Source organism: Gopherus evgoodei, chromosome 8 (assembly GCF_007399415.2).
Source record: "Gopherus evgoodei ecotype Sinaloan lineage chromosome 8, rGopEvg1_v1.p, whole genome shotgun sequence".
Taxonomy (NCBI): domain Eukaryota; kingdom Metazoa; phylum Chordata; order Testudines; family Testudinidae; genus Gopherus; species Gopherus evgoodei.
In genome coordinates, this window is record NC_044329.1 from 45200854 (window position 1) to 45227879 (window position 27026).

A 27026-nucleotide genomic window follows, 5' to 3' on the forward strand; every position below is an offset into this window, starting at 1 on the left:
TCCTGACTTTAATACCTTATACTTGTACTCACTTAAAATCTCTCTCGTTGTAATTAAATAAACTTATTTTATTTTTAATCTAAACTAATCCATTATTGTGTTTAAACTGATCTGTTTGGTAACTCCAGCTAAAGAAGTAAACTGTTGAATATTGGCCCTTTACTGGGGCAATGGACTTTTAATATCTGAACTGCCTAGGAGAGGGTGGGGCAATGCAGAATACACATTTTGGGGAAATTCGGGATTGGTTGTGTGTTGGGATCACTCTGCAGGCAGTAACCAAGAGTGGTGGAAGCCAGAGTGTGACTGGAGAGTTGCTGATAGGCTGATGGGGTCACAGTTGCTGGACCGGGTCTGTGGTTATATGCATATATTCAGGAAGTGACCTGCATGCTCTCAGACTATTCGTGAGTGGCCCAGGTTAGGAACTACAGCAGGAAAGCATTGTGAGGCACCCATGGTTGAGGGGCAGGTCGTGACACAGCCTCTCATTTTGCCTGCCAAAATGTGACAAATGCCTTCTCTGTGAACAGTGTATCTTTTCAGGATAAATTATTTTACAATGCTTTATGGAGAATTCACTACTTCCTGTCCAGTGTGGTTCACAAATACTGAGAATGTCTATGGAAGAGGATGGAGCTCTAGTTTCAAGTTCACCAATTAACATTCCTGCTTTGCAGTGTAGTTGTAGCCATGTTGGTTCATATTGTATTATCAAATTCCATGTTCCAATGTACATTCATTTTGGTACTGTGCAAGCTGTTCTTTCCTAGCAAACTTTTCACAACCGCCAAAGTTCCCAAACTGCTGGCATGGACTTTTTTAGGCTGGGCGTCATCTGAACCAGTATGGATGTTGTTTTGCTTTTTGCTCATTTTGTCAGTTTCTTGGCTTCAGAGAGTACCTAGACTCCCAGCCACCTCAAGGTGAAGCAGCCCCTCCTATTAGTTACTCATTGAAGGGGCCCATGTTGCCCCATGAGAAGACTGGAGTAGGACATTGGAATTTTGGCCTAGTCTGATCCTCCACTCCCACTTAAGGTACCATGGTGTTGGCCCTGCCAGTTTTGACCCACCAGCAAGATCTGCTAGGAGGAAATCCACTCAACCTCTAAGGTGCCACCGGACTCAATCTCTGCAAACCCAAAAACCTATCACGAAGAAAAAACAGAAGCATATCAAGAACATCTGAAAACTGAAGACTACCCTCAGTAGAAAAACAAATGCAGAAAGCTCAACAAGGAACTAAAAATAAATGCTCCAAAAGACTACAACTGAATGGCTTCAGAGAAGAGGCTAACAGCTTGAAAAACACTTTCAAAAAAGGAACATAAGAGGACTTTTTCAGGAAGTTAGATTACTTATCAATCAAGTTAACACGTAAGATATAGTAGATAAAGATCAAAAGAATATTTTCATCAGCTACTGAACATGAAAAGTTAAATGGACCCAACTTTCCCCTGAGACCATCAACTGCAAAGACAACAGCGAAGAACATATAGTGGAGGCAGAAACTGAAGCCACAGTCATGTCTCTGAAAAACAACAAGGCACCTGGTCCAGACAGTATACCACCTGAACTGTTAAAACATGGCGAAAGAGGCACGGTCATGCTCCTTTGCAAACTGTGCAACCTCAGCTGGAGGAAGGTTGAAGTACCTGAATGCTGAGAACACTCTACCAGTGTAGCACTCTTTAAAAAAAGGTGACAATTGTGAAACAAGAGTACTGACAAACCAACTGCAGAAAAGCTGCAAACATTTGAAATGAGGTGCCTGTACTGTACCATAGGTGTGACAAGGCTATACAGACTATGAAAGGATATTTACATTAAAATTTTAGAGTTGAAGTTTTCCACGCTTGGTCTCTGTTTGAGAGCAAAAATCCTTTCAGGCATTTTTAAGTGCTGAAAGGGTTTTAAAAAAAAAAAAAGGTTATTTGTCCTGTTCTTTAAAAAAGACCCCATTTGTCCTTTGATATTTAACTCAAAAGTGATTGAAATCTGAATTTTCCAAGTTGACATGGAAATAGTCATTAATAACTACTTTTAGGAATGCTGTCCAATAATATCTTACTAATATCTGTATTTTGTAATAATATCTGCTTCATTACATTTTAAAAGTTATTTTAAAACAACATTACAAATATGTGAAAACGAAGAGCTGAGATGTGGCAGTGAAAAATTCTCCAAGCTGCTAGCTAGCTACACACTGAAAATGAATGCAGTCAGTATGCATGCACATAGAGGAGTTCACTGCACAACTATTTTGTTACAGAAATGTAAAAACTCAGCTGCTGAAGCCAGAGGAAATGAAAAGTGTGAGAGGCTTAATCATTTCAGAGCAACAGGTCTCCAGCAAGTCAGCAGCAGAGCCCATTTGGATCTTATATGCCTTGTGTTTTGCTGTGTGGAGCATGAAGATACTTTAGGGATTAGTACTGTATTCTATGAAGGATGGACAGATTAGAGAGAGGCTTGTGGGTGAGCCCTTCAGACCTGCTATATGGAGATTAGAAACATCTCAGTAACTCTTGAACCCAATTAGCACCAGCCAGGTTGCTAAGATCCATCAATGAAACCTGGGCTCGTTTTTCCAGGTCTTTTATATTCAGACATAATGATGCTGCTTCAGCCATTAATGTGCTACAGAGTGTGCTCTAGGGCAGTGGTGGGCAAACTGTGGAGCATGACATCCGACGCAGCAGAGGAACTTTCAGAGGGCGAGCATCAATGCTAGGCAGCTGGTGCCAGCCCTGCACAGCGGGGCCCTGGCCAGCCCCCATGGGGCCAGGGAGGGAGCACCATCTTCATCCCCCCCTTTCTCACCTCAGTGGAGATATAAATATATATATGGAGATATACCTATCTCATAAAATTGGAAGGGACCTTGAAAGGTAATTGAGTCCAGTCTCCTGCCTTCACTAACAGGACCAAGTACTGTCCCTGACAGGTTTTTTTTTGGTTTTTTCTTTGCCCCAGATCCTTAAATGGCCCCCTCAAGGATTGAACTCACAACCCTGGGTTTAGGAGGCCAATGCTCAAACCACTGAGCTATCCCTCCCCCCATGTAACCCAGCCTGTGGGTCAGTGTGCCACACTGATTTCCATCCCAGCAGCCTCTACTTCCAGTGCTGGCTCCACCCCCAGAGACCATCGCACATAACTTCCCCCACCCTGAAAACCTGAGGAAGGAGAGGCAGAGGCCAGGTATTGTCCCTGCCCTACCAACGCAGCCTGGCTGCAAGATAGAAGCAGCCCACTGCTGAGGAAGGCTTGGTTGTCCAGTAATGGAGGCAGGGCACAGACAAACTCTGTTAAGGATAAGAGAGGGTGCGACTGGAAAAGTTTGCACACCAGTGCCATAGGCTGGCCTATCCATCTCTTGCATTGAGGTCACCAAAGAAATAATTTTTTAGGTAGCCTATAATCTGGCATTCTTAAAAGATGTGCCAAATATGTCCAGCTCTTATTCTGGACCACTTAGAATCATAGATTAGGTTTGGACGAGACCCCAGGAGGTCATCTAGTCCAACCCACTGCTCAAAGCAGGACCAACACCAACTAAATGATCCCAGCCAGGGCTTTACCAAGCCGGGTCTTAAAAACCTCTAAGGATGGAGATTCCACCACCTTGACCACATTGGATATTAGGAAAAACTTTTTCACTAGGAGAGTGGTGAAGCACTGGAATGAGTTAGCCAGGGAGGTAGTGGAATCTCCTTCCTTAGAAGTTTTTAAGGTCAGGCTTGACAAAGCCCTGGCTGGGATCATTTAGTTGGGGATTAGGTCCTGCTGTGAGCAGATGTTTGGACTAGATGATCTCCTGAGGTCCCTTCCAACCCTGATATTCTATGATTCTCCCTAGGTAACCCATTCCAGTGCTTCACCACCCTCCTAGTGATATAGCGTTTCCTAATATCCAACCTAGACCTCCCCCACTGCAACTTGAGAGCATTGCTCCTTGTTCTGTCATCTGCCACCACTGAGAACAGCTGAGCTCCATCCTCTTTGGAACCCCCCTTCAGGTAGTTGAAGGCGGCTATCAAATCCCCTCCTCACTCTTCTCTTCTGTAGACTAAACAAGCCCAGTTTCCTCAGCCTCTCTTTGTAAGTCATGTGTCCCAATCCCCTGATAATTTTCGTTGTCCTCTGCTGGACTCTCCGATTTGTCCACATCCTTTCTGTAGTGGGGGGTCCAAAGCAGGAGGCAATTCTTGTTACTAACATACCTGTAGAAACCCTTCTTGTTACCTCACATCTCTTGCTAACTGCAACTCCAGTTATGTTTTGGCCTTCCTTACACCCTTCTTGTATTATTGTAGGTAACGATGCCCATTCTAGTGCTTCTTCATTACTTATTTTATCAATCCCTTTTACTTTGAATATTCTATGCAGACACTTACATTGAAAGCTGTTAAGTTTGAGCTGGTTTGACTTATTTTTCCAGGACTCTACTCCATGTTGAAGTATGTTTAGGACATAGCTTTAAAGATTTTAAGTTTGGCGCTTTTGCTAATCATATTGGACTTTTATCCTGTGTTAAGTTTTTTAAATACAGAACTTGCTTCACCTATGCTGTCACCAGTATCACGAATTACAATACCCATATAATTAAATTTATTAACAGTTTTCAAGGCTTGTCCTTCCAAGTATATAAAATCATCAGTAGGTACATTAATTTTCATAATTTCCATCTTTGATTTAGTGATAAGACCTATTTGTTTGATATGGTCTTTAATTACACAATCACACATTACCATTTTTCCCAAAGATTGGAAGTTCAAATATTTAACGCAAAATTCTAAGCCAGTCAAATTTTGTTCAGTCAAATTTTAAGTAATGTAAACATGCTGATTTACATAAAATTACTTTTTTTACAGCCTCCCTTCCCAAATTTAACATTTTTTATCAACAGCTCCTCATTTCTCATGTCGAATTATCCAAATCCTATAGTCCACCCATCCCCCATTTTTCATACTAGAATTTTAGAAAGCATTCAGTAGCAGAGCTATTTTAGAAACCTAATTAATTTAATCTCCCTCACTAACGAATAAGCCTAGTTCCCCTGTAGCATTTTTATACTGACAGATTTCTAACAGCCATTCTTAAAGCCTTTGGCAGCATTAATACATTTTGTTGCCCTTTCCTTGCCCCCTACAAGCCTTAATTGACACTACATAGTCTCATTTAGTTCCCTCCCCCTTTCTTCATTTCTAGGTTCACGACTTTGAGCAGCCCTGCAAGAGGGTATGTCAATTAAAAACCCATGGCTGGCCCATGCCAGCAGGACTGGGCTAAGGGGTTGTTCAACTGAGGTGTAGATGTTTGGGCTTGACCTGTGAGGTGGGAGAGTCTCAAAGCTTGGACTGCAGCCCCAGCCCAAATGTCTACACAGCAATTAAACAGTCCTTTAATGCTGAGCCCCATGAGCCAGAGTTAGCTGACACAGGCCAGCCACAGGTGTCTAACTGCAGCGTAGACATACCCTACGTGGTCACTTATTCCAAGAATTCTCCATTTCTGGGGAAGTTAAGTCTGTTGCCCCTTGATCATAGTGCTTTTCAAAATGCTCCAATCTTCTTCCACACTTGTGAGTTATAACACTTCCTCCTCCCACTCCTCCATGTTCACTAACTTGTTTAATTCCTCATGTAAAAAAAATTATATAATACATAGGTTGAGAAACGAGTCTCTGCACATTTGGGTATAGCAGGGCCGTCCAGAGGATTCAGGGGTCTGGAGTTTTCGGGGGCGGGGAATTGCCACCCAAGATCCGGCACTTCGGCGGTGGGTCCCGGAGCGGAAGGACCCCTTGCCGCCAAACTGCCGCTGAAGACCTGGCACTTCGGAGGCGGGTAGCAGAACGGAAGGACCCTCTGCCACCAAATTGCCGCCAAAGACCCGGAGCGGAAGAAGCTCCAGAGCCCCGGGCCTCGCGAGAGTTTTCCGGGACCCCAGTGCGAGTGAAGGACCCTGCTCCAGGGGCCCTGAAAAACTCTCATGGGGGCCCCTGCAAGGCCTGGGGAAAATTGCCCCACTTGCCCCCCTCTGCCCCAGACTGCTCTGGGGTATAGTGCTTAGATTATCCACAAATACAAAGTTTGTTTTTAAAAGTCATATGATACATAGAGTACATAATCAGCAATAATCCAAATGTTGATGAACAGATTTAATAATACAGTTTAGATATCAGAATCCAACTACTCCGGTACATCACTCATGAAAAGTTGTACAGAGATTTGGTTGTGGAAAGCAAAATAAATCAATGAGTTAGGATTGTCCCTCAGTAATTGACAATTAGGTAGGATGTCCATTTAAAAAATACAATCCATGAGGAAAGTATTTCAGTTACTTTCCTGACTGCACTTCTCAAAATTGTGCTCTATAATGATTAAAAAATACACTTGTTTCATTAGAACTACTCCTCCAACTCCTCTTCCCATTCTAAGCCTTCTATTCTTATTTTACGACACCCAAGAATGTGTTTGATGTTTCATACATGTACAACCTTTGCTTAGACTACACGCAAATTTATGTAAATTTCCATTTGTGAAAATCATCACGTTGCATTTCTGTTAGGCCCACTACAACAATTTAGGATATCCTACCTAAATCCTAATCTGGACCCTGCCAAATTCCACATGTTTCCTCAGAGAGCTCTACTGAATTTAGAAGCCAAGGGGCATAAGAATTACTAAGGCATGACAACCAGGCTCGGACTTCTGCTATCAATGCTCTGCAAAGGAAGGACATTCCTCCTTGGACTTGCATGGTTCTCATGGAAAAATCAGGACGAAAGCAGGCTCAAACATTGATGAAGGCAAACACAGAATACTACCTGTCACAGAGAGTCTTCAGCACAAGGAATTCTTACAAACGTTTGTCATTACCATTAAAAATGGAAAGAGACCAACTTCTCTTCTGTCACAGTCCCGTAACTCACAGACTGCTTCCATCTGCTCACAGAACTCAGCCATGCTCACTGTGCTGCAAGGAACTATCAAACCATTTCTCAAAGATCCCTTGCATCAGGACAGACTTTCGGGACACTAAGTACAGCAAGATGAGCACTGGCCCAACATCACCCTACTTCTAAGAATTCATCCCACTCAGACAATAAGATGTTCCTGAAGTCAAAACACAGTCCAGGCTACCACCTGCCACTCTAATGCAGGCCAGTCCTGGCCAATGAAAGGGTTGAAAACATCTAGTATTCCTGATTACAGGGATAGTCAACATCTCCTGTGAAGAAGGGAATCTATCACTCCAGCCAACACTTAGGATACTAACATGCAACCCCAGCAATATCACAAAACATTTTCCACTGTTTTTGAGAAAGCTGTCTGAGAAGTTGGCAAAGAACTGACTTTTCAATTTGATCTACCAGTTGCCAGCATCCTAGATCCTTCTCAATGTTTCAGGCCAGGGCACAAAACCAAGACAACAGTGGTTGTTCTGGTGGATAACTTCTCTTGTCCTCCAAGATTCTGTAGATGTTCCTCTGGAATATGACATAGCCGTTACACGCTGGCTGATCGTTTTATCTGGCATGCTGTTTGCATTTGCCCCCTCCAGTTCTCTCAGTGCCTGGCCAAAAACAGCATCTGGACTGAGAGCAGTTGCTGAACGCTGGACACTGGCAAGACAGAGGTGATACTGATGAGGACAAGAAGAAACTTACCTCCTGCACTCCAGTCATTAACTGGGACCACAGTCTCAGTGATGTCCTGGACTTCACATGCTTAGAGTATGCTGGTGAGCTCAATATATAAATCTGCTAATGACTGGTTACATTGGAAAGATAAATAAACCTGAAACGGTAAGTTGAAGGGTGTGAGGGGCTGGGTAGAAAACTGTACAAAAGCAAGAGACAAAGAGAATAGAATATATTTTTTGTTGAAATGGAGTGTACTCCAGACCTTTCTCATAGAGCTTCTGCCTCTATGCTTGAGAGTTCAAGGATTCTGAAAATAAGGTCTTCAAGTTGGTAGATGAGATAAAGCCTGGAGACAGAGAAAGGAAAGAGGAATGTGACAGCCAGAATCCAAGAGACTTGGCTGGTCTAGATGACCAGAGAGCAGAAGCATTCATTGTAAAAATATTAAATAATCTGGGAGTAAGGAAGCAGCCCGGGGAATCTGAACTAAATGTAATTACCATTCCCCACAGCGATCAGAAGAGCTGTAGGTTACTGTGAGGGAACCATTCAGTCCATCAGCTCAGCACACAGTCACAGTAAAAAGGAGAAATCCGAAAAGGAAGGTTACTCACCTGTAACTGGAGTTCTTGGAGATGACCTCTGTACATCCTCACAGTGGGAAAAGACGGTTACTCACCTTTGTAACTGTTGTTCTTCGAGATGTGTTGCTCATATCCATTCCAGTTAGGTGTGTGCGCCGCGCGTGCACATTCGTCGGAAAACTTTTACCCTAGCAACTCAGTGGGCCGGCAGGTCGCCCCCTAGAGTGGCGCCATCATGGCGCTTGATATATACCCCTGCCGGCCCACCCGCTCCTCAGTTCCTTCTTGCCGGCTACTCCGACAGTGGGGAAGGAGGGCGGGTGTGGAATGGATATGAGCAACACATCTCGAAGAACAACAGTTACAAAGGTGAGTAACCGTCTTTTCTTCTTCGAGTGATTGCTCATATCCATTCCAGTTAGGTGAATCCCAAGCCTTACGTAGGCGGTGGGGTCGGAGTGAAATGTGGCAGAATGAAAACTGCTGAGCCAGAGGCTACCGCATCTCTTGACCGTTGAACCAGGGCATACTGCGAAGCAAAGGTATGGACCGAGGACCAATGGAGGTGCGCGACAGATCTCGTGGGAAGGAACACGAGCCAGCAAGGCGGCAGATGAAGCCTGAGCCCTGGTAGAATGCACGGTGATGTGGCTTGGGGAAATATGAGCCAAATCATAACAAGTGCGGACGTCCGCCATCACCCAAGATGAGATCCTCTGAGAGGAAAACAAGCAAGCCCTCCCTTTGGCCCGCTACCGTGACAGAGCTGGGGCACCTTACGAAATGGTTCTGTCAGCGCAATATAAATGCGAGCACTCCACAGATGTTCAAGGAGTGCAAAGGTTGTGCCCATTGCGTTGAGCTGTGGGTAACATGAAAGGCCGAAACCACCTTAGGGAGGAAAGCCGGGTGCGGTCATAACTGCACCTTGTCTTTGTGAAACCTAGTGTACGGCGGAACCACCGTAAGAGCTCTGAGCTTGGAGACCCGTCTGGCCGATGTAACAGCTACGAGGAAAGATGTCGTCCAAGACAGGTATAGCAGAGGGCCAGTCGTGAACAGCTCGACTGGGGGAGACATAAGTCTGGTTAAAACTAGGTTGAGGTCCCAGGTTGGGGCTGGGCGGCGCCCCCGGGGGTGCAAGTGCTCCAGCCCTTGAGGGACCTCGAACCCATAGAGCGTGAGAACACGGAACGTCCACCTTAGCCTGGCTGGAAGGTAGAGATAGCTGCTGAGTGTATCCTCAGCGATGATACCGCCAGGTCCTGCCACTGAAGGCCAGAGGCAGGCCAAATAGAGGGGATCGAGACCTCAGCAGGAGCAAGATCGAGCGTATTGCAGCTGTAGAAGAAACGCTTCCACCTGGCCCGGTACGTTGACCAGGTGGAAGGCTTCCTGTCACCCCGGCTCAGTTACGCAGCAGCCACACCGTGAGGCGAAGAGGCTGCAGGTCCGAGTGACGAAGCCTGTTGTTGCCCTGAGTGATGAGGTCTGGGTGGGGTGGCAGGGTAATTGGGTCTGTTATTGACAGGCCGAGCAACGTGGTATATCAGTGCTGCCTGGACCACTCTGGAGTGATCATGATGATGCGCGCTCTGCCCCTGCGGAGTTTGAGCAGGACCTAATGAACCAGTGGGAACAGTGGGAAAGCATAATGGAGTTGGCCTTTCCCCGGCACCACGAATGCGTCCAAGATCGATCCCGAGGAGAGACCTTGTAAGGAGCAGAACATCTGGCATTTTCTGCTCTCGCGGTGAGCGAACAGGACTATGTGAGGAAACATCTCCACTTCTGGAAAGCAGAATGCCTCACATGGGGCAGAGTGATCACTCGTAAGACAGGAAAGACCTGCTGAGTCAAAGCGCCAAGACGTTCCGAACGCCTGGGAGAAAGGACGTCACCAGCTCCATCGAGTGGGCCATGCAAAAGTCCCGGGAATGGATGGCCTCCCGACAAAAGTGGGGGGAGGACCATGTCCCTCCCTGGATATTCATGAAGCACATGGCCATTGTGTTGGCTGTAAACACCGAGATACAATGGCCTCGCAGCTGCCGCTGGAACCCCTGGCACGCCAGGCGGACTACTCTCATTTTTGGGGCATTGATGTGGAATGCCAGCTCCCGAGAAGACCAAAGGCCTTAAGCTCGGAGGTGACCATGAGCACTCGAGCAGAGAGATGACGCGTCCGTCGTCAGGGGCAGTGAGGGCTGGGGCGGATGAAACCGCATCCCTGCCCACACCAGGGAGGGAGTTAGCCACCACTCTAGGGAGCCTAAGGTGCTCGAGGGAACGGTGACTACCATGACCATTGGCTCCCTGTCCGGGTGGTACGCCGAGGTGAGCCGGACTTGGAGAGGACGGAGGCGGAGCTTGGCGTGTTTGGTTACAAACTTGCGGGCAACCATGGACCCAGGAGACTGAGACAAGTACGAGCCGAGGTCGTTGGGAAAGCCTGCAGACCTCAGATGATTGTTGCCATCGCCTAAAACCGCAGTTGTGATAAGCAGGCTCCGGCTAGGTAGGAGACCAGGATAGCCCCTAGGAAGTCCAACCTCTGCGTGGGAACCAGAGTGGATTGCTCTATAGTAATCATCAGGCCTTGACCCGTGAATAAGACCGTGACGATGCCCACGCGCTGAGCGGTTTGTGTCTCAGAGTCTCCTCGGATAAGCGAATCATCCAGATACGGAAAAACGCATATCCGACATCAGCGAAGGTAGGCGGCGACTATGGCCGTAAACCAGAAGTACTGACAGTTGGCTAGAAAGCGGAGGTATCTCCCGTGCGGAGGGAAGATGGCGTTGCGAAAGTACGCGTCCTTCATATCCAGGGCGGCATAGTAGCCCCCAGGAGGCAAGGATGGAATAATGGTTCCCAGGGATACCGTGCGGAACTTCAACCTTATCCTAAACCGGTTGAGTCCGTGCAGGACTAGGAAGGTCTGAGACCTGCGTTCGAGTGGGGGACTAGGGCATAACGGGAGTAAAACCCCTTGCCCCTTTCGTCCGCTGAAGGGGGACAGGGCTGGAACAAATTAGAGGTGGTACCTATGCTCCACCGTGCGCAGGACCCAGTGATCTGAAATTAACTGGGGCCACGCCAGGAGAAAGCGGGATTGGGATCCCGGCCTGTGACTGGTACACCGCCCTCAGGCGCACCTTGGAAGGTTCGTCTTTGGTCCCAGTGGTAATTGCGAGGGACCTTGACCCTGGCTCTTTAGGGGTCCTGACGTTCGTCTGCGACCACCTTGGCCTCGCTGTTTGCCAAAGTCCTGTCTCTGGCTAGGCACAGAGTATGGCGGCTGGGGACAGAAAAGGCCTCCATTTGGTCGCTGGCATATGCATGCTGAGAGAGCGCATTAGGACCCTATTGTCCATCAGGCTTCGCAGCCTGGGGCTGTCCTTGCCGCGAAGAGGCCTGTACCAACAAAGGGTAAATCCTGAATGGCCTACTGCAGCTCTGGCCGGAGGTTTGAAACCTGAAGCCATGAGATGTCCTCATGGTGACACCAAAGGCCAGAGTCCTGGCTGCAGAGTCTGCTGCGTCCAACGAGGCCTGGAGGGACGCTCTGGGTACCTTTTTCCCCCGTCCTCCAAGACGGCAGCGAACTCTTGGCGGGAGCTTTGAGGGAGAAACTCCATAAACTAAACTACCTTCACCCAGGTGCTACAATTATCGCAGCTAAGCAAGGCTTGTAGCTTTGCTACCCAGAGCTGCAGGGCCTCTGCAGAGTACACCTGGCGGCCAAGCAGGTTCATTCGCCAAGCCTCTTTCGGTTTCGGGGCTGGCGCCCGCTGGCCATCATATCAGAATCGTGGTCCTGAGCATAAGATCTGCGCATGTGGGATGACACGGATGCGTGTCCGGATGACCATGGAGGTACTTAAAGAAGGCACAGGCAGAGTCTCTGACTCTATCGGACCTTGCCCAACTCAGCACCGGGGACCGGCACCGGGAGGCGTACCGGTACCTGGAATGAGATCCAGACCCGCAACCAGAACGGTGCCGGGAGGTCGACCGAGATCTCGAGGCTCGGGGAGAGGCTACAGGAGTCAAGGTACCTGTCGCAGAGCCGGGAGTCGGAACGGTGCCGATAGCGGGTCGGCGAACGGGATACTGACCGGTGCAGCGAGTGTGACCAGTACCGATGAGGAAAACAGCACCGGGACTGCAAGTGGTGTCGGGCGTGCCGACAGGACCTGGAGTGTCTGCGGGACCGTGATCATGAACGGTGCCGCTCTGCTGTGCTGACAGAGGACGGTCACATGAAGAGACTGTATTACCCGCACCGGCGGTGCCGGGGTCAGGCAGCATCGACTCTGTCATGGCAATGAGATCCCTCGCCGCTGGTAATGTCTCCGACGTGGAGGGAACAGCAGGCTCAACCACAGTGCATACTGGGGAGCTGTCAGGCACCGGATTCGACGGCCCTCGTGGGACCGGGATCGACGGTACCGAGGTCGTCAGAGCTTCTGTAGGTGTCGGTGCCGGGCGATCCGAGTTAGATGAGCTGTCTGGCTGCGGTGCCGTCGACACGGAAGCAGCAGGAGCAATAAGCTCAACCACGGCGCGTGCCGGGGAGCCGTCTGGCACCGGATTCGACGGCCCTTGTGGGACCGGAATCGACGGTGCCGACGATGTCGGTGCCTCCGAGGTGTCGGTGCCGGGCAACCCGACTTAGACGAGCTCTCTGGCTGCGGTGCCGTTGGCACGGAAGCAGCAGGAGCAGTAGCTCAACCACGGCGCGTGCCGGGGAGCCGTCAGGCACCGGATTCTACGGCCCTTGTGGGACCGGGATCGACGGTGCCGACGTCGTCGGTGCCGCAGTAGGTGTCGGTGCCGGGCGATCCGACTTAGACGAGCTCTCTGGCTGCGGTGCCGCTGGCACGGAAGCAGCAGGAGCAGTAGCTCAACCACGGCGCGTGCCGGGGAGCCGTCAGGCACCGGATTCTACGGCCCTTGTGGGACCGGGATCGATGGTGCCGACATCGTCGGTGCCTCAGCAGGTGTCGGTGCCGGGCGATCCGACTTAGACGAGCTCTCTGGCTGCGGTGCCGTTGGCACGGAAGCAGCAGGAGCAGGGGGCTCAACCACGGCGCGTGCCGGGGAGCTGTCAGGCACCAGCAGGAATCGTAGGCTTTCTCGACCTCGGAGGAAGGCAGCGGTGCCGAGTCGACTTCGGTGCCGGCGACGGCCGGTGCCGAAAGGCCGTGGCAGTACCGGCGGGGTCCGGTGCCGAGGAGGCGCTTCTGCCAGCCGCTTGATCATCGCTCGGCGCCCAAGGTGGAGGGGTAAGTGAAAGTCCCGCTCCTTTTTGTTCTCGGCTTAAAAGCCTTGCAAATGGGGCACTTAGCTGTCAAGTGTGATTCCCTGAGGCACTTCAAACAGGAGTCGTGTGGATCTCCCTTGAGCATCGGCTTCTGGCAGGCCGAGCCCATTTTATAACCCGGTGAGCCGTGCATGGGCTCCGGCACCAGGTTCATGGAAGGGGCTAGTTCCTGAACCCCGCTAACAATTACTAAACTAACTATGTTAGCAAAGAAAAACGTATAACTATACAAATATATATATATAAAAGGATTATAACTGCATAACTATATACGAAAAATACGAGTAGCTAGGGAACTGGAGGTCAGCTAAGCCGCGCTCCACTGTTCCAACGACCGACACGGGCGGTAAGAAGGAACTGAGGAGCGGGTGGGCCGGCAGGGGTATATATCAAGCGCCATGATGGCGCCACTCTAGGGGGCGACCTGCCGGCCCACTGAGTTGCTAGGGTAAAAGTTTTCCGACGAATGTGCACGCGCGGCGCACACACCTAACTGGAATGGATATGAGCAATCACTCGAAGAAGAATGTGCAGAGATCATCTCAAAGAACTAAAGAGTTATAAGAGCAGACGGACCGAATATAAATCAAGGCAGTGAGACTGTTAGCCTAGCCCTAAGGTATGTAGACCCCATAGAGATAACAGGTGCAGTTCTGCACACTTCACAGAAAGGGGCTGACAGCACAGATTATACTAGTTGGAACAACGATAAAGAAAGGTTAAGGAATCTGAGTTTATGCTCACTGGTAAAAGGTGGCCTCCAAAATATGAAAGGGATTGATATAGTTAATAGAAATATATTTTTATCCTGATGATGATTTAAAAAACTAGAGGATGTAATCTAAAAGTTGAGAAAACTATACACAAGAGTAAATAGGAAATCAGATAGAAGTATCCCATGCAAGCAGTGATAAACACATGGGGAAAATTCAGCAGGAAAAGTAGCTGAAGCAAGCTGAAACTTTGGCTTGTTTCTTAAGGGGAAAATGGAGGGGTCAAATAAAAACCACAGTAGCATGGAATTAAGAAACATAGAAGCACTTGTTTTCTGAACCAGACAACCTTTTTCTAATATAAACAGTTCTTATGATAATTCTGCTAGATAGTTACAACATGGGTCAAAATACATCTGGGTTCTTTAGTATGTTCTACAGCATTCAAGAACAACAAAAACAGAAAGAAAAGAAAACAGAAATTGATCCCACAGACTGAGAGAAAATAGGCATTTACAATTAGATAGTGAGTTATATTCTCAAATAACAATGTACTATTGGCCAGTATTTATTCAGGACCTTATTCAGAGAGGTGCTGAGCTCATTCTAAGATGTTCACAGTACCCTCCACAGCCAGGTCAGCCCCTCACAGCAGCAGGCCCCTAATGAGTAGATAAAATTGCATAGTAGCTGCAGTTACAATGTGTGTGATCTGAACACTTGCTTGTATGATTCTAGCTCTCTGCCCATCCTAATGCTGATACTTTTCAGAGCAGCACAATAATAGAGATAAGTAAAGCACCAGCGATTATGGAAACAATCACTTTTGCTGACAACACACAATGCTAGCAGGTTTTTTAATATTTTTCAAAACAGGTTAGATGATTTTCTACTCCTTTATTTTGCTCTCTGTATAGAACAAGATACACTGGCAATTAATGGTCCTGCTTCTACAAATTCTGTAAACTTATTTTGTTAAACTGTTGTTTGTTAAGAATTATTTTCAGCAGCTGTAAATGAGTGAAAGTTTAATACAGAAGTGAGATGTATAGAATCATAAGATGCACAGAGGAAGGCTTATTGATTTTCTTATGATCATTCAACACAGTTCAAGGGGAAATCTGCAATTTCAACACACTGTCTGCCTGGAAAAATGAAGTTGTTTGAAATTTCAACTGCTTACAAATTTAGTTGTCTTTGAGTATGTAATAAAACTTAAAGTTCCTCTTCTGACAAGCCATTTAATTTATAACAAAATGTGTGACTGATGTTTTCTGAAACATAAAAGATCAGGCATTTCCATTTGTGATAACTGTAGATGCCTGAATTCAGCTTTTCTTCCGTCCAGTTTCTTAACTTATCTGAGTAAGTCATACAACAGAGGCTAGAATGATGAGGGAGATCTAAGAATAAGTCCTTTAATTTAACTGGCCTCATCTTCAAAAGAAAGTTGTATAGGTTGTTGACAACATTCACTTTTCCACATATATGGGAAGGATGTTTGAGGAGCAGCCAGTTGTTTGACAGATGTAAGAAAACTGCACCCTTAATATTTAGTTTGATTCATTACCATCCAGTGCCAATAAACTGGTTCCAATTGTTTCCATTCCAGAAAGGCTTCTAATCGAGAGGTTTCAGACTCCAGTAACTGCAACAACTGGGGAGGGGGAAAAAAAGAAAAGAAAATCAAGTCCCATTTAGTCATCTGTGCAACATATAAGGTGCAATTTTTAAAGCCTGTTTGGTCTGAATAATGAAGGCTTCCCAATCACATACCAGGTGACACTTCTTATGTAGTACACATTCATCATAGTCACCTTATAGATTGACATTGACAGGTAGAATATTGGTTTGCTAAAGATACAAGGATTTAGAATATATATAAACTTCTCTGGATCTATACATCCCACCCTACTCTAACTGCAAACAGGAATGCTGCTTTCAGAAGGCAATGGGGTACACAGTGAGGAACAGAGTCCTGGTGTCCAATACTCTAGCAATTTCTTCCTTTTGACTATATGCTGCTATGACTGGGGCTTGCACTACACATTATTTAGTGGGAAACAATGTAAATCCCAGCTATGCAAATATGGAGTGGAACTGAAGGAAAGCTTTTCCTCACATTCATAATGCATTCCAGTCCCCAGCCATACAATAACCATAATCCCCATATACATGTTCGTGGCTTCACATGTCAGTTTGAAGGGATCAAGACAATACAACTCATATATAAAAAGGTCTTTACTCATGTAGATCCTGAAACCTCATGTGCTTCTTAGATATCAAAATTAACACAGCTCAGCCACACTCCACATACTGCTGCTAAAGCGGTCGCTCCCACATTTGGGTCAAACCATGTCCCCCACTATTCTTTGAGTCTGGCCAACATACCAAGTTTCAATCCCTTCTCTTCTCTTTGAGGTCATGCCTAGCTGTGTCCCAGACAACTTCTAGGACCTGATCTCCTATTGCATCCCCTCCAACTCCACCATTCTAGAAACCATGTCAACACTGACATCCAGTTATTTCTACTTCTCCCATCTCTGTGCCTTTTTCCACACTGCTCCTATGCACAGAATGACCTCAGAATCTCAGGATGCCAAGCCCATCTCTCTGCTCCTTATCCAAATCATTTAGAAACATTCACTTCTCCTGCAGTGTCCACAAATAGTAACTAACAAGGAGGACTTCTTTCTGAAATGTTATGTATAGCCAGATCATCTCCCTCACTGCTCCTGTTGCACAAGGAGCTCCTCTACCATAGCTCCTATTTGTAGGCAATGCAAGAAGTGAGGGTTTTTTACAAATGATTTTTAAATTGTGTATACCTAGAGAGGGAGAAAATAAATATCACCAGATTCTTCCCTCAGTTTCAGACTGTATATGTATGTAATTCCCTGCATTTTCAAAAGGGGTAACCTAACTTGGGTAAGCTTAGAGAGGAGTGGAAATTGCTGTGAACCTTCCCCCTGGAAATCGGGCTACTATGGTAGCTCAAGCTGGGCACACAAAATTAACAATCCCTTTGGAAAGTTAAGATGAACATACAAAGTTGGAGACAGAGATCCCAAGAAAAGATGGTTACTCACCGTTGTAACTGTTGTTCTTCGAGATGTGTTGCTCATATCCATTCCAGGTAGGTGTGCGCGCCGTGCGTGCACGTTTGCCGGAAACTTTTTACCCTAGCAACTCCAGTGGGCCGGCAGGTCGCCCCCTAGAGTGGCGCCACTATGGCACTAGATATATACCCCTGCCGGCCCACCCACTTCTCAGTTCCTTCTTGCCGGCTACTCCGACAGTGGGGAAGGAGGGCGGGTGTGGAATGGATATGAGCAATACATCTCGAAGAACAACAGTTACAACGGTGAGTAACCGTCTTTTCTTCTTCGAGTGATTGCTCATATCCATTCCGGGTAGGTGAATCCCAAGCCTTACCTAGGCGGTGGGGTCGGAGTGAGAAGTCGCGGCCTGGAGCACTGCAGAGCCAAAGGCCGCATCATCTCTGGACTGCTGAACCAGGGCGTAATGGGAAGCGAATGTGTGGACCGATGACCAGGTCGCCGCCCTACAAATCTCTTGGATTGGCACGCGGGCAAGGAAAGCCAACGATGATGCCTGTGCTCTGGTGGAGTGAGCAGTCACACGGCCCGTCAGAACGTGGGCCAGGTCATAACATGTCCTGATGCAGGAGGTAACCCAGGAAGATATCCTCTGCGAGGAAATCGGCAGCCCCTTGACCCGGTCCGCTACTGCCACGAATAGCTGGGAGGACTTGCGGAACGGTTTGGTCCTGTCCACATAAAATGCTGGTGCCCAACGGACATCTAGCGAGTGGAGCTGTTGCTCCCTGCAGGACGAATGGGGCATTGGGAAAAAGACGGGGAGGAAGATCTCCTGGTTAATGTGGAAAGCTGAGACCACCTTGGGAAGAAAGGCAGGGTGTGGTCTCAGCTGCAAGAATGGCTCGTTATACAACGGTACAACAAAGAGATTCCCAAAACTCTTCTAGCCAGAAGAAGATTGATGGGAAAACAGGAGATAAACAAAAGATAAGTAAATTATGTGCAAGTGCCAAAGTCACTCACCAGCTTTGTGATTGAAAAAAGGCATCAGGGTAAAGGCCATTATTCAAAATGAATGAGTCCATACCACTATGGCAGGATTAGACAACCTATGGCATGTGTGCCAAAGGCAGCACGCAAGCTGATTTTCAGTGGTGCTCACACTGCGCGAGTCCTGGCCACCGGTGTAGGGGGCTCTGCATTTTAATTTAATTTTAAATGAAGCTTCTTAAACATTTGAAAAACCTTATTTACTTTACATACAACAATAGTTTGGTTATATAATATAGACTTATAGAGAGAGACCTTCTAAAAATGTTAAAATGTATTACTGGCACGTGAAACATTAAATTAAAGTGAATAAATGAAGACTCAGCACACTACTTCTGAAAGGTTGCTGACCTGCACTATGGCATCGCAGACAAGTTTTTGAAGACTCCAAAAGCATTTTTCTGTCATGATTTCAAAGATGAAGATCAAGACCGGAGCTCTAATTCAATCTACTTACTGTTGACATAACTGTTTTCAGCCAGCTTTGTGGCTTTTACTTACTTTGTACTGCAATGGCTAAGAGAATTCAAAAACAGGAGTTATTTGCTTTGCTATTTTACCTCTCAGAAATAATCTGAAGCTGATAGAATGAGGAGAGGAAAGGTACTATGTTAAAATAATTGCTACAAATTACTGAATGCTAGATCTAAAACATGTTACACACTGTTCATGGAAACAACATAGGGAGATGTGTACCTCTTTACTGTTGTCAGTGACGGCCAGTTGCAGGATTAGCAGGGATGTTAAAGGCGACCTGCAAAGAGGGAGGGGGAAGGTGAATTGGACTTCTGCCCCTTTTGCTGCAGTATGACAGCTAAAGTGGGGCTGAAGGTTGGGGGGGGCAGGGATCTTTGTTCATTTGGGTTTTTCTTTTTGTTAAAAAAAACCTTAGAAATATCACACATCAGCTTCGATCTTTCCTAGTTGGCTGAAGGAACTATGGATATTTCAGAAGATGTATGTTATTAGCTCTCACACCTTAACAAGAGCACTGAGCCTTCACCAAGGGCTTTCTTTCTCCAACATGTTAGTCAGTGGAACTAAATACAGGTTAAGTAAAAACAAAGCAACTTAATAAGTCTGGCTACTAACCCCTTCCCCTCCCCATTGCTCAACTGTCACATACTTAGCTTGTGTGCTTTCATTTCCCCCATTTCCCTCCATAATCCTACAGTCTTCAGGTCTAGTTAGGACTTAAAATTGTAATGTAAAGAACAAGTAGTATTTTTTAAAAAACTCTTCCATTAGTCATGTGATGTAAGAAACTACAAAAGTGACTCCTTTTCTTATGCTCTTGTTTTAACTGATTTTATTCAACTCAATTAGCACATGGGAAGCATTCATTTAATTCACCACAGGTCAGAGACAACTGTTCACTTTTCACCAATGCGCTGCAACATTTGAAGTGTCTGTGACAGCCACCAACTCTGTGCTAGACGGTTTACGCCATAAATCAGTAATGAGATGATTACAGAGCTAATCCTAGGGGGATGGTATTCAAACCCACTGGAACAGTCAGTGACAGGCGACTGGCAGCGTCCAAAATGTTAATTTCCAACCCTTGAGATGGTTGTCACTATTTCTGGGTGGGAAGATTCTGTTATCCTTTTCACAGCTCTTGCAGGTTTATGAGGTTATTGCAGCACAGAGACTAGAGGGAATAATAATATAAGCAGAATCTCTAAGGTGGAATCTCCATCCTTAGAGGTTTTCAAGGCCCAGCTTGACAAAGCCCTGGCTGGGATGATTTAGTTGGGGTTGGTCTTACTTTGAGCAGGGGGTTGGACTAGATGACCTCTGTGATGGGGCTAGGCCAGATGGCTACAGTAAAGTAGTGAGGAACAGGTATGTTAGTCCCAGGCTACACAAATCCCTGGTGCCACGGTAACCAAATGGCAGTTGCACCAGGTTAATCAAGACACCTGGGGCCAGTTAAGATCTTTCTAAAAGGCAGTGGAGATAGCTACATTGATTGGGACACCTGAAGCCAATCAAGGGCTGGCTGGAACTAGTTAAAAGCCTCCCAGTTAGTCAGTGAGATTCACGTGTGAGGAGCTGGGAGCAAGAGGCACAAGGAGCTGAGAGTGAGAGGGTGTACTGCTGGAGGATTGAGGAGGACAAGCATTATCAGACACCAGGAGGAAGGTCCTGTGGTGAGGATAAAGAAGGTGTTTGGAGGAGGCCATGGGGAAGTAGCCCAGGGAGTTGTAGCTGTCATGGGCCAGGTCCAGACTAGAGCTTTAAATTGATTTAAACAGCTTTAAATCGATTTAAAGCTGTAACTGTCCACACTACAGAGTACAGAAAATCAATTTTAAGGGGCTCTAAAATCGATTTCTGTACTCCAGCTAAATGACAGGAGTAACCCTAAAATCGATTTTGTAAAATCGATTTTATGCTAGTGTGGACGGAAACCGAAGTTAATGGCCTCCGGGAGGTATCCCACAGTGCACCAGTGGCCGCTCTGCACAGGTAAAGGAACTCTACTGCTGGCCAGGTACACAGGAAAAGCCCCGGGAACTTTTAAATTTCATTTCCTGTCTGCCCAGCGTGGAGTTCTCAGCAGCAGAGATAACAATGCAATCTCCTGAGAATAGGAAAAGAGCTCCAGCATGGAACACACAGGAGTTATTGGATCTGATATCTGTATGGGGAGAAGAGTCAGTACTTTCAGAACTGCGGTCCAGTAGACGAAATGAGAAAACCTTTGAAAAGATTTCTAATGCCATGCGGCAGAGAGGACAGAAAAGAGACTCGTTGCAGTGCAGAGTTAAAGTGAAAGAGCTCAGACAGGCATACCAGAAGACCAAAGCAGCAAAGGGCAGGTCAGGATTTGGCCCCAAAACATGCCGCTTCTACGAGGAGCTTAACGCAATATTAGGGAACTGCGCAACGACAAACCCCCCCTTGTCTGTGGATTCAGAGGTGGGAGTAGTGATCTCTGCCACTGCTGAAGACTTTTTAGAGGACGTCGAAGATGTGGATGAGGAAAAGGAGGAGGACGAGACAGCAGAGAGCACAGAGCATTCAATTCCCCCTAACAGCCAGGATCTTTTCCTAACCCTGACAGAAGTACCCTGACAGCCCTCTCAAGCCAGTAGCCCAGAAAATGAAGCTGTGGAACCGTCCTCTGATGAGTGCACTTTTTTTAATTAAAAGCATAGCTGGAAAGCAAGCGTTTTTTACTGAGTGATTTGCCATGAGTGCTTGCATGCAGTAGCTGGAATTAGAGTTACTGGAACAGTCTGTTAACATGTCTGGGGATGGAGCGAAAATCCTCCAGGGACATCTCTATGAAGCACTCCTGGAGGTACCCCAAAAGCCTTTGCAGAAGGTTTCTGGGCAGGGCTGCCTTGTTCCGTCCGCCATGAAACGAAACTTTTTACCACGCCATGCCTGGATCACGTAAACAGGTATCATTGCATGACACAGCCTAGCAGCAAATGGACCTGGGGACTGCTGGCATTCAAGAAGCATAATTTCTTTTTCTCTGTCTGTTATCCTTAGGAGACTGATATCGTTCATGGTCACCTGTCAGAGATTAATGTAGTTTAGTAAGGGAACAGAGATGACCATCCATTCGTTTATGCTGTATTGCCCCAGTAAATGCAAAACCTTAACATGTAGCCCTGTGGGGGATGGTAGGTAGAATGCTAAACAGTCCTACTGGGCGATGTCTCCAAGCACTTTGGGCAGCATGAATCATCGCTAGTAATTGCCATGGCAGAGGGGGGAAGGGATGAGGTCGATGGCGTTAAAGCAACCTCCCAGCACAGCAGAGATGCAGATAGTGGGTGGTGGGGCATTCACTATTGCCCTCTGCTGAACTTTTTCCATGGCTCAAGAAAAGAATCCAGTGTTTTTCCTTAAAGCACTTTGCCCCCAAAGCGTGAATGATACCTGGTTATAGCAGGGGGTGCAGGGAATTAAAAGCCATGGAACGGTTCACTACCAAATTACTTACCATTTTCTCCAGACACGGTTTCTGTACTCTCTTGACCTGCGTCTGAGCTGATATCTCAGTCCACAGCCGCAAGCAATAACTATTAAAAGAATCCTAAGGCGACCTTGTAGTCCAGTTACATGTGAAAGGTATGGTGAATAGTGCAGTTCACTGAGAAAGAATGTAACCATTGTTCTGTGAAATGTGTCTCTTATGATTCTTCTATCACTCTTTCTCCCCCCACTCCCCACACAGCTGAACATTTCTCCAGCCTCCCTTTTCCTGTCCGACGAGGAGGTCAGATAAGAAGGCTAAGGAAAAAGAGGACGCGTGAGGATATGTTCACAGAAATAATGGCAGTAACCCGTACTGAGAGAGCTAATCAGGGCGACTGGAAACATTTGGTTGCAAAGTACAGGAAGGCTGCCAGTCAACGTGAAGACAGGAGGGACCAACGTGAAGACAGGAGGGACGCTAAAAATGATTTGTGGCGGCAGGAAGATCAGCGTTGGCGGGAAGCAACGCTGGAGCTTCTTCGTGATCAGACTGACATCCTCCGCAGTATGCTGGAAGAGCTTCGGGGTCACAGAGTGCCACTGCAGCCCATGTATAACCTCCCTCAGTACTCACCCTGTCCCACACCTTCCAGAACCAGGCGTGTAAGAACGCGTGGGGGAAGGCTTTCTGCCTCTGCCCACTCCACCCCCCTGGGCAGTCCGACCGGAAGGCTGTCATTAGATTGAAATGCCATTTATGTCATGTTTCTTCTCTCCTGTACTCCTCCCAAACCTCTCCCTTGGTATTTTTTCTTTTTTTTTTTTAATCTCAGGACATGGTATTCGAAGGCAGTGTGAGGGTGGGTTGTTAATGATAGTAAGCAAGCAGTTCTGGAAGGCTGCAGGGAAGCTAGCTTGCAGCATTAGGAGACAACATATGGGTGGGTGGGTAAGAAAGGGGAAATAAGCACAGCAGCCACACCTTACCATGGACCATGATAAATCCTGTTCTCAGGGCTTCTCTGATGCGCCTTTTTCTTACCTTCCTCCCTCCCTCCCTCCCTCCCTCCCCCAGATAACCCAGAGGTATGAAATTTCATTCACAGGCTTGTAAAGTCAAGCATTAGGGTTGGTTGCTGAAAGGGACTGATTTTTAATAAAAAACACAATTTTTTAAACATAGAGTAACTTTATTTATTTTCAATAAGCAAGCAGTTAAGGAAGGTTGCATGGAAGCTCACTTGCAGCAGCAGGAGTCAAGACATGGGGAGGTGGGTAATAAAAGGGACATAAACATAGCAGTCACACCTGGTGCATGATGCCACTTCAGGGCTCCCTTAACTGCCTTTGTCTTCCCTTCCTCCCTCCCTCCCTCCCTTACCCTAACCCTTCATTATTCTCCCCCGCAAAAAAACCCTACTTATGTAATTCTATTCCAAGGCTTGTAAATGCAAGAGGGAGGGTGCGTTGCTTACAGGGACTGTCTTTTAATAAAAAATTCAATGTTTTCTACATACAGCAACTTTACTTTCCGTAAGCAAGCAGTTCTTGAAGGGTGCAGGGAAGCTATCTTGCATCAGCAGGACTGAATACATGGGGAGGGTGGTAATAAATGGAAAAGAAACTCAGCATTCAAACTGTACCCTGGCCCATGAGGAAGCTACTTTTCAGGGCTTCTCTGATGCACACAGCATCCTGGTGTGATCTTCTAATCGCCCTGGTGTCTGGCTGCGCATAATCAGCGGCCAGGTGGTTTGCCTCAGCCTCCCACCCCGCTATAAAGGTCTCCCCCTTACTCTCACAGATATTGTGGAGCACACAGAAAGCAGCAATAACATAGGGGATATTGGTTTGGCTGAGATCTGAGCGAGTAAGTAGCGTTCTCCAGCGCCCCTTCAGACGGCCAAATGCACATTCTACAACCATTCTGCACTTGCTTAGCCTGTAATTAAACAACTCCTGACCCCTGTCCAGGCTGCCTGTGTATGGCTTCATCAGCCAGGGCATCAAGGGGTAGGCTGGGTCCCCCAGGATAACTATAGGCATTTCAACATTTCCAACTGTTATTCTCTGGTCCGGGAAGTAAGTCCCTTGCTGCAGCCGTTTAAACAGAGTAGTGCTTCTGAAGACACGAGCGTCATGAACCCTTCCTGGCCATCCCACGTGGATGTTAGTGAAACGTCCCTTGTGATCCACCAGGGCTTGCAGCACCATCGAAAAGTACCCCTTGCGGTTTATGTACTGGGTGCCCTGGTGCTCCGGTGCCAAGATAGGGATATGGGTTCCATCTATGGCCCCCCCACAGTTAGGGAATCCCATTGCAGAAAAGCCATCCACTATGACCTGCACGTTTCCCAGAGTCACAACCTTTCGTAGCAGCAGCTTAATGATTGCCTTGGCTACTTCCAGCACAGCAGCCCCCACAGTGGATTTGCCCACTCCAAATTGATTACCGACTGACCGGTAGCTGTCTGGCGTTGCAAGCTTCCAGATGGCTATTGCAACTCGCTTCTCCACTGTGAGTGCTGGTCTCATCCTGGTATTATGGCGTTTCAGGACAGGGGAAAGCAAGTCACAAAGTTCAAGGAAAGTGCTCTTACGCATGCGAAAGTTCCGCAGCCACTGCGAATCGTCCCACAGTTGCAGGACTATGCGGTCCCACCAGTCAGTGCTTGTTTCCCGTGCCCAAAATCGGCGAGGAACGGGTAGAACCTCCCCCATAACCGTCAGGCGCTCCAAAGCGCAGGGGCCCGCAGTGTCGGAAAACTCGCTCTCCAAGTCCTCATCACTGTCGTCCCCACACTGAAGCATTCTCTCTTGCATTTCTGTCTCATGGTGCAGCATAGATAGCACGAGAATGCGTGAACTGTTCACAGCATCCGCGATCAAAGAAAAGAGCTGACCAGGATCCATGCTTGATGCAAAATGGCGTTTTCTAAACGCAGCCAGTAAAAAACGCGCGAAGTGACTGTCTGCCGCTTTCAGGAAGGGAGGGGGTGAGGCTGTACCCAGAACCACCCACGACGGGAGTTTTGGCCCCATCATGCACTGGGGCAGTAACCCATAATTCCAATGGGCAGGGACCCCTGCAGGAACTGTGGGATAGGTACCCAGAGTGCAACGCTCCGGGTTAAGATGGACGCCAGGGAACATGGACGCTCAAGATCGATGTAAGTAGCCATAGTGTGGACGCACAAAATCGATTTTATAAACCCTGCTTTATAAAATCAATTTTGAAACCACCGATTTTAACCTGTAGTGTGGACGTGGGCATGCAGCTGTTACAGGAGACACTATAGACAAGCTGCGATCCACAGGGCCCTGGGCTTGAACCCGGAGTAGAGGGCGGGCCCAGGTTCCCCCCAAACCTCCCAACTCCTGATCAGACACAGGAGGAGTTGACCCAGACTGTGAGTTCCACCAGAGGGGAAGATCACTGAGGTGAGCAAATCCGCCAATAAGCGCAGGACCCACCAAGGTAGAGGAGGAACTTTGTCACACCTCCTGAGGTCTCTTCCAACTCTAATCTTCTATGATAAGCTAATGTTCTACAAACATCGTTCACCTCTTACTGCAAAAATAAACAAACAAAAGCTAGTCTGTTTCCAAAAAGTTGCCTTCTGGGTCCAAGATGCCACTAATACAGACTCATGGGCTCTCTCCTGGTGTCCTAACAGAGGCTTTCAGTCACACATACCTGCCCACAGCAGGCAAAGACCTCCCTGTGATGGGCTGTGCACCACACAAGCCGCGATAGTGTTCATGAGGGCCTGAGAGAACAATTAAGTTACCTAGTATCACCTGAGGGGTATGTCTACACTACAAACATAAGTCAACCTATATTAGGCTGACTTATAGCCACCACAGTAATTACTGTGGAGGTGCATGTCCACACTTACCCTCCTTCTGTCAGTGGTACGCATCCTCACCAGGAGCACCCCACTGATCTAAGAGGGGCAGTGTGGGGAGCTGAGAGCCTAGTGTCTCAGCTCCGCTGGCAGCTCTCTGCTGGCAGCCTGGCTGCCCCATAGGCTCTCGGGCTCTCCCCTCTCACATTCCACACTGGGAGCTGGGGGAAGACACTTCTCACCCCTGGGGAGTGGGTCCAGCTGCCCCAGCTTCTTGGCCAACCACCCACTCCCACTGGGAGCTGGGCAGCCTTTTCAATTTCACAGCTTAGTCCAAAGCCACGGGGCTGGCTCCCAGCTAGAAGCAGGAGCCAGCCACCCAGCTCTCCAGGGGAGCAGGGGGCAGGTGAGCTCTAGCTGCCTGGCTTTCTTATCAACTTCACAGCTCCTGCCAAGTTATCAGAAGAGAGATTGTCAGAGAGCAAGCTGAGAGCAGAAGGGGGCACCCGACACCACAAGATCTACTTTCCAGATCTAGACACGAGGCGATGCACTACTGTTGAGTGAGAACCCTGTTACCCTGTCATATCAACCAAATTATCAAGGCCTCTCTCCCCCAGCTCTAATGTCCATCTCTCTCCAAACAGCAATTTGTATCATCAAAGCCATTTGCCAATATTAATTAATTCTAACCACATCCATTTGAGCACGGGATTTTCAAGAGTCTCTTATCCTCATTTTGCAGATGGGGAAACTAAAGCCTAGATATGCTATTGCTTTGCATCTTTCAAGACGACGCAACTTTCCTCTTACTGCCCCAACACAGATTAAGTTATGTTTTAATG

The 27026-nt window shown here is 47.4% G+C and overlaps 1 protein-coding gene across 1 annotated transcript in view; it reads right to left on the bottom strand.

Moving 5' to 3' along the window:
* TEDC1 (tubulin epsilon and delta complex 1) overlaps window positions 1–27026 on the bottom strand; it is a 186968-nt gene that overhangs the window by 52175 nt on the left and 107767 nt on the right. The window contains exon 6 of the mRNA XM_030573362.1: window positions 15853–15939. Within this exon, the coding sequence (XP_030429222.1) occupies window positions 15853–15939 (87 nt within the window). The remainder of the gene's footprint in view (window positions 1–15852; window positions 15940–27026) is intronic.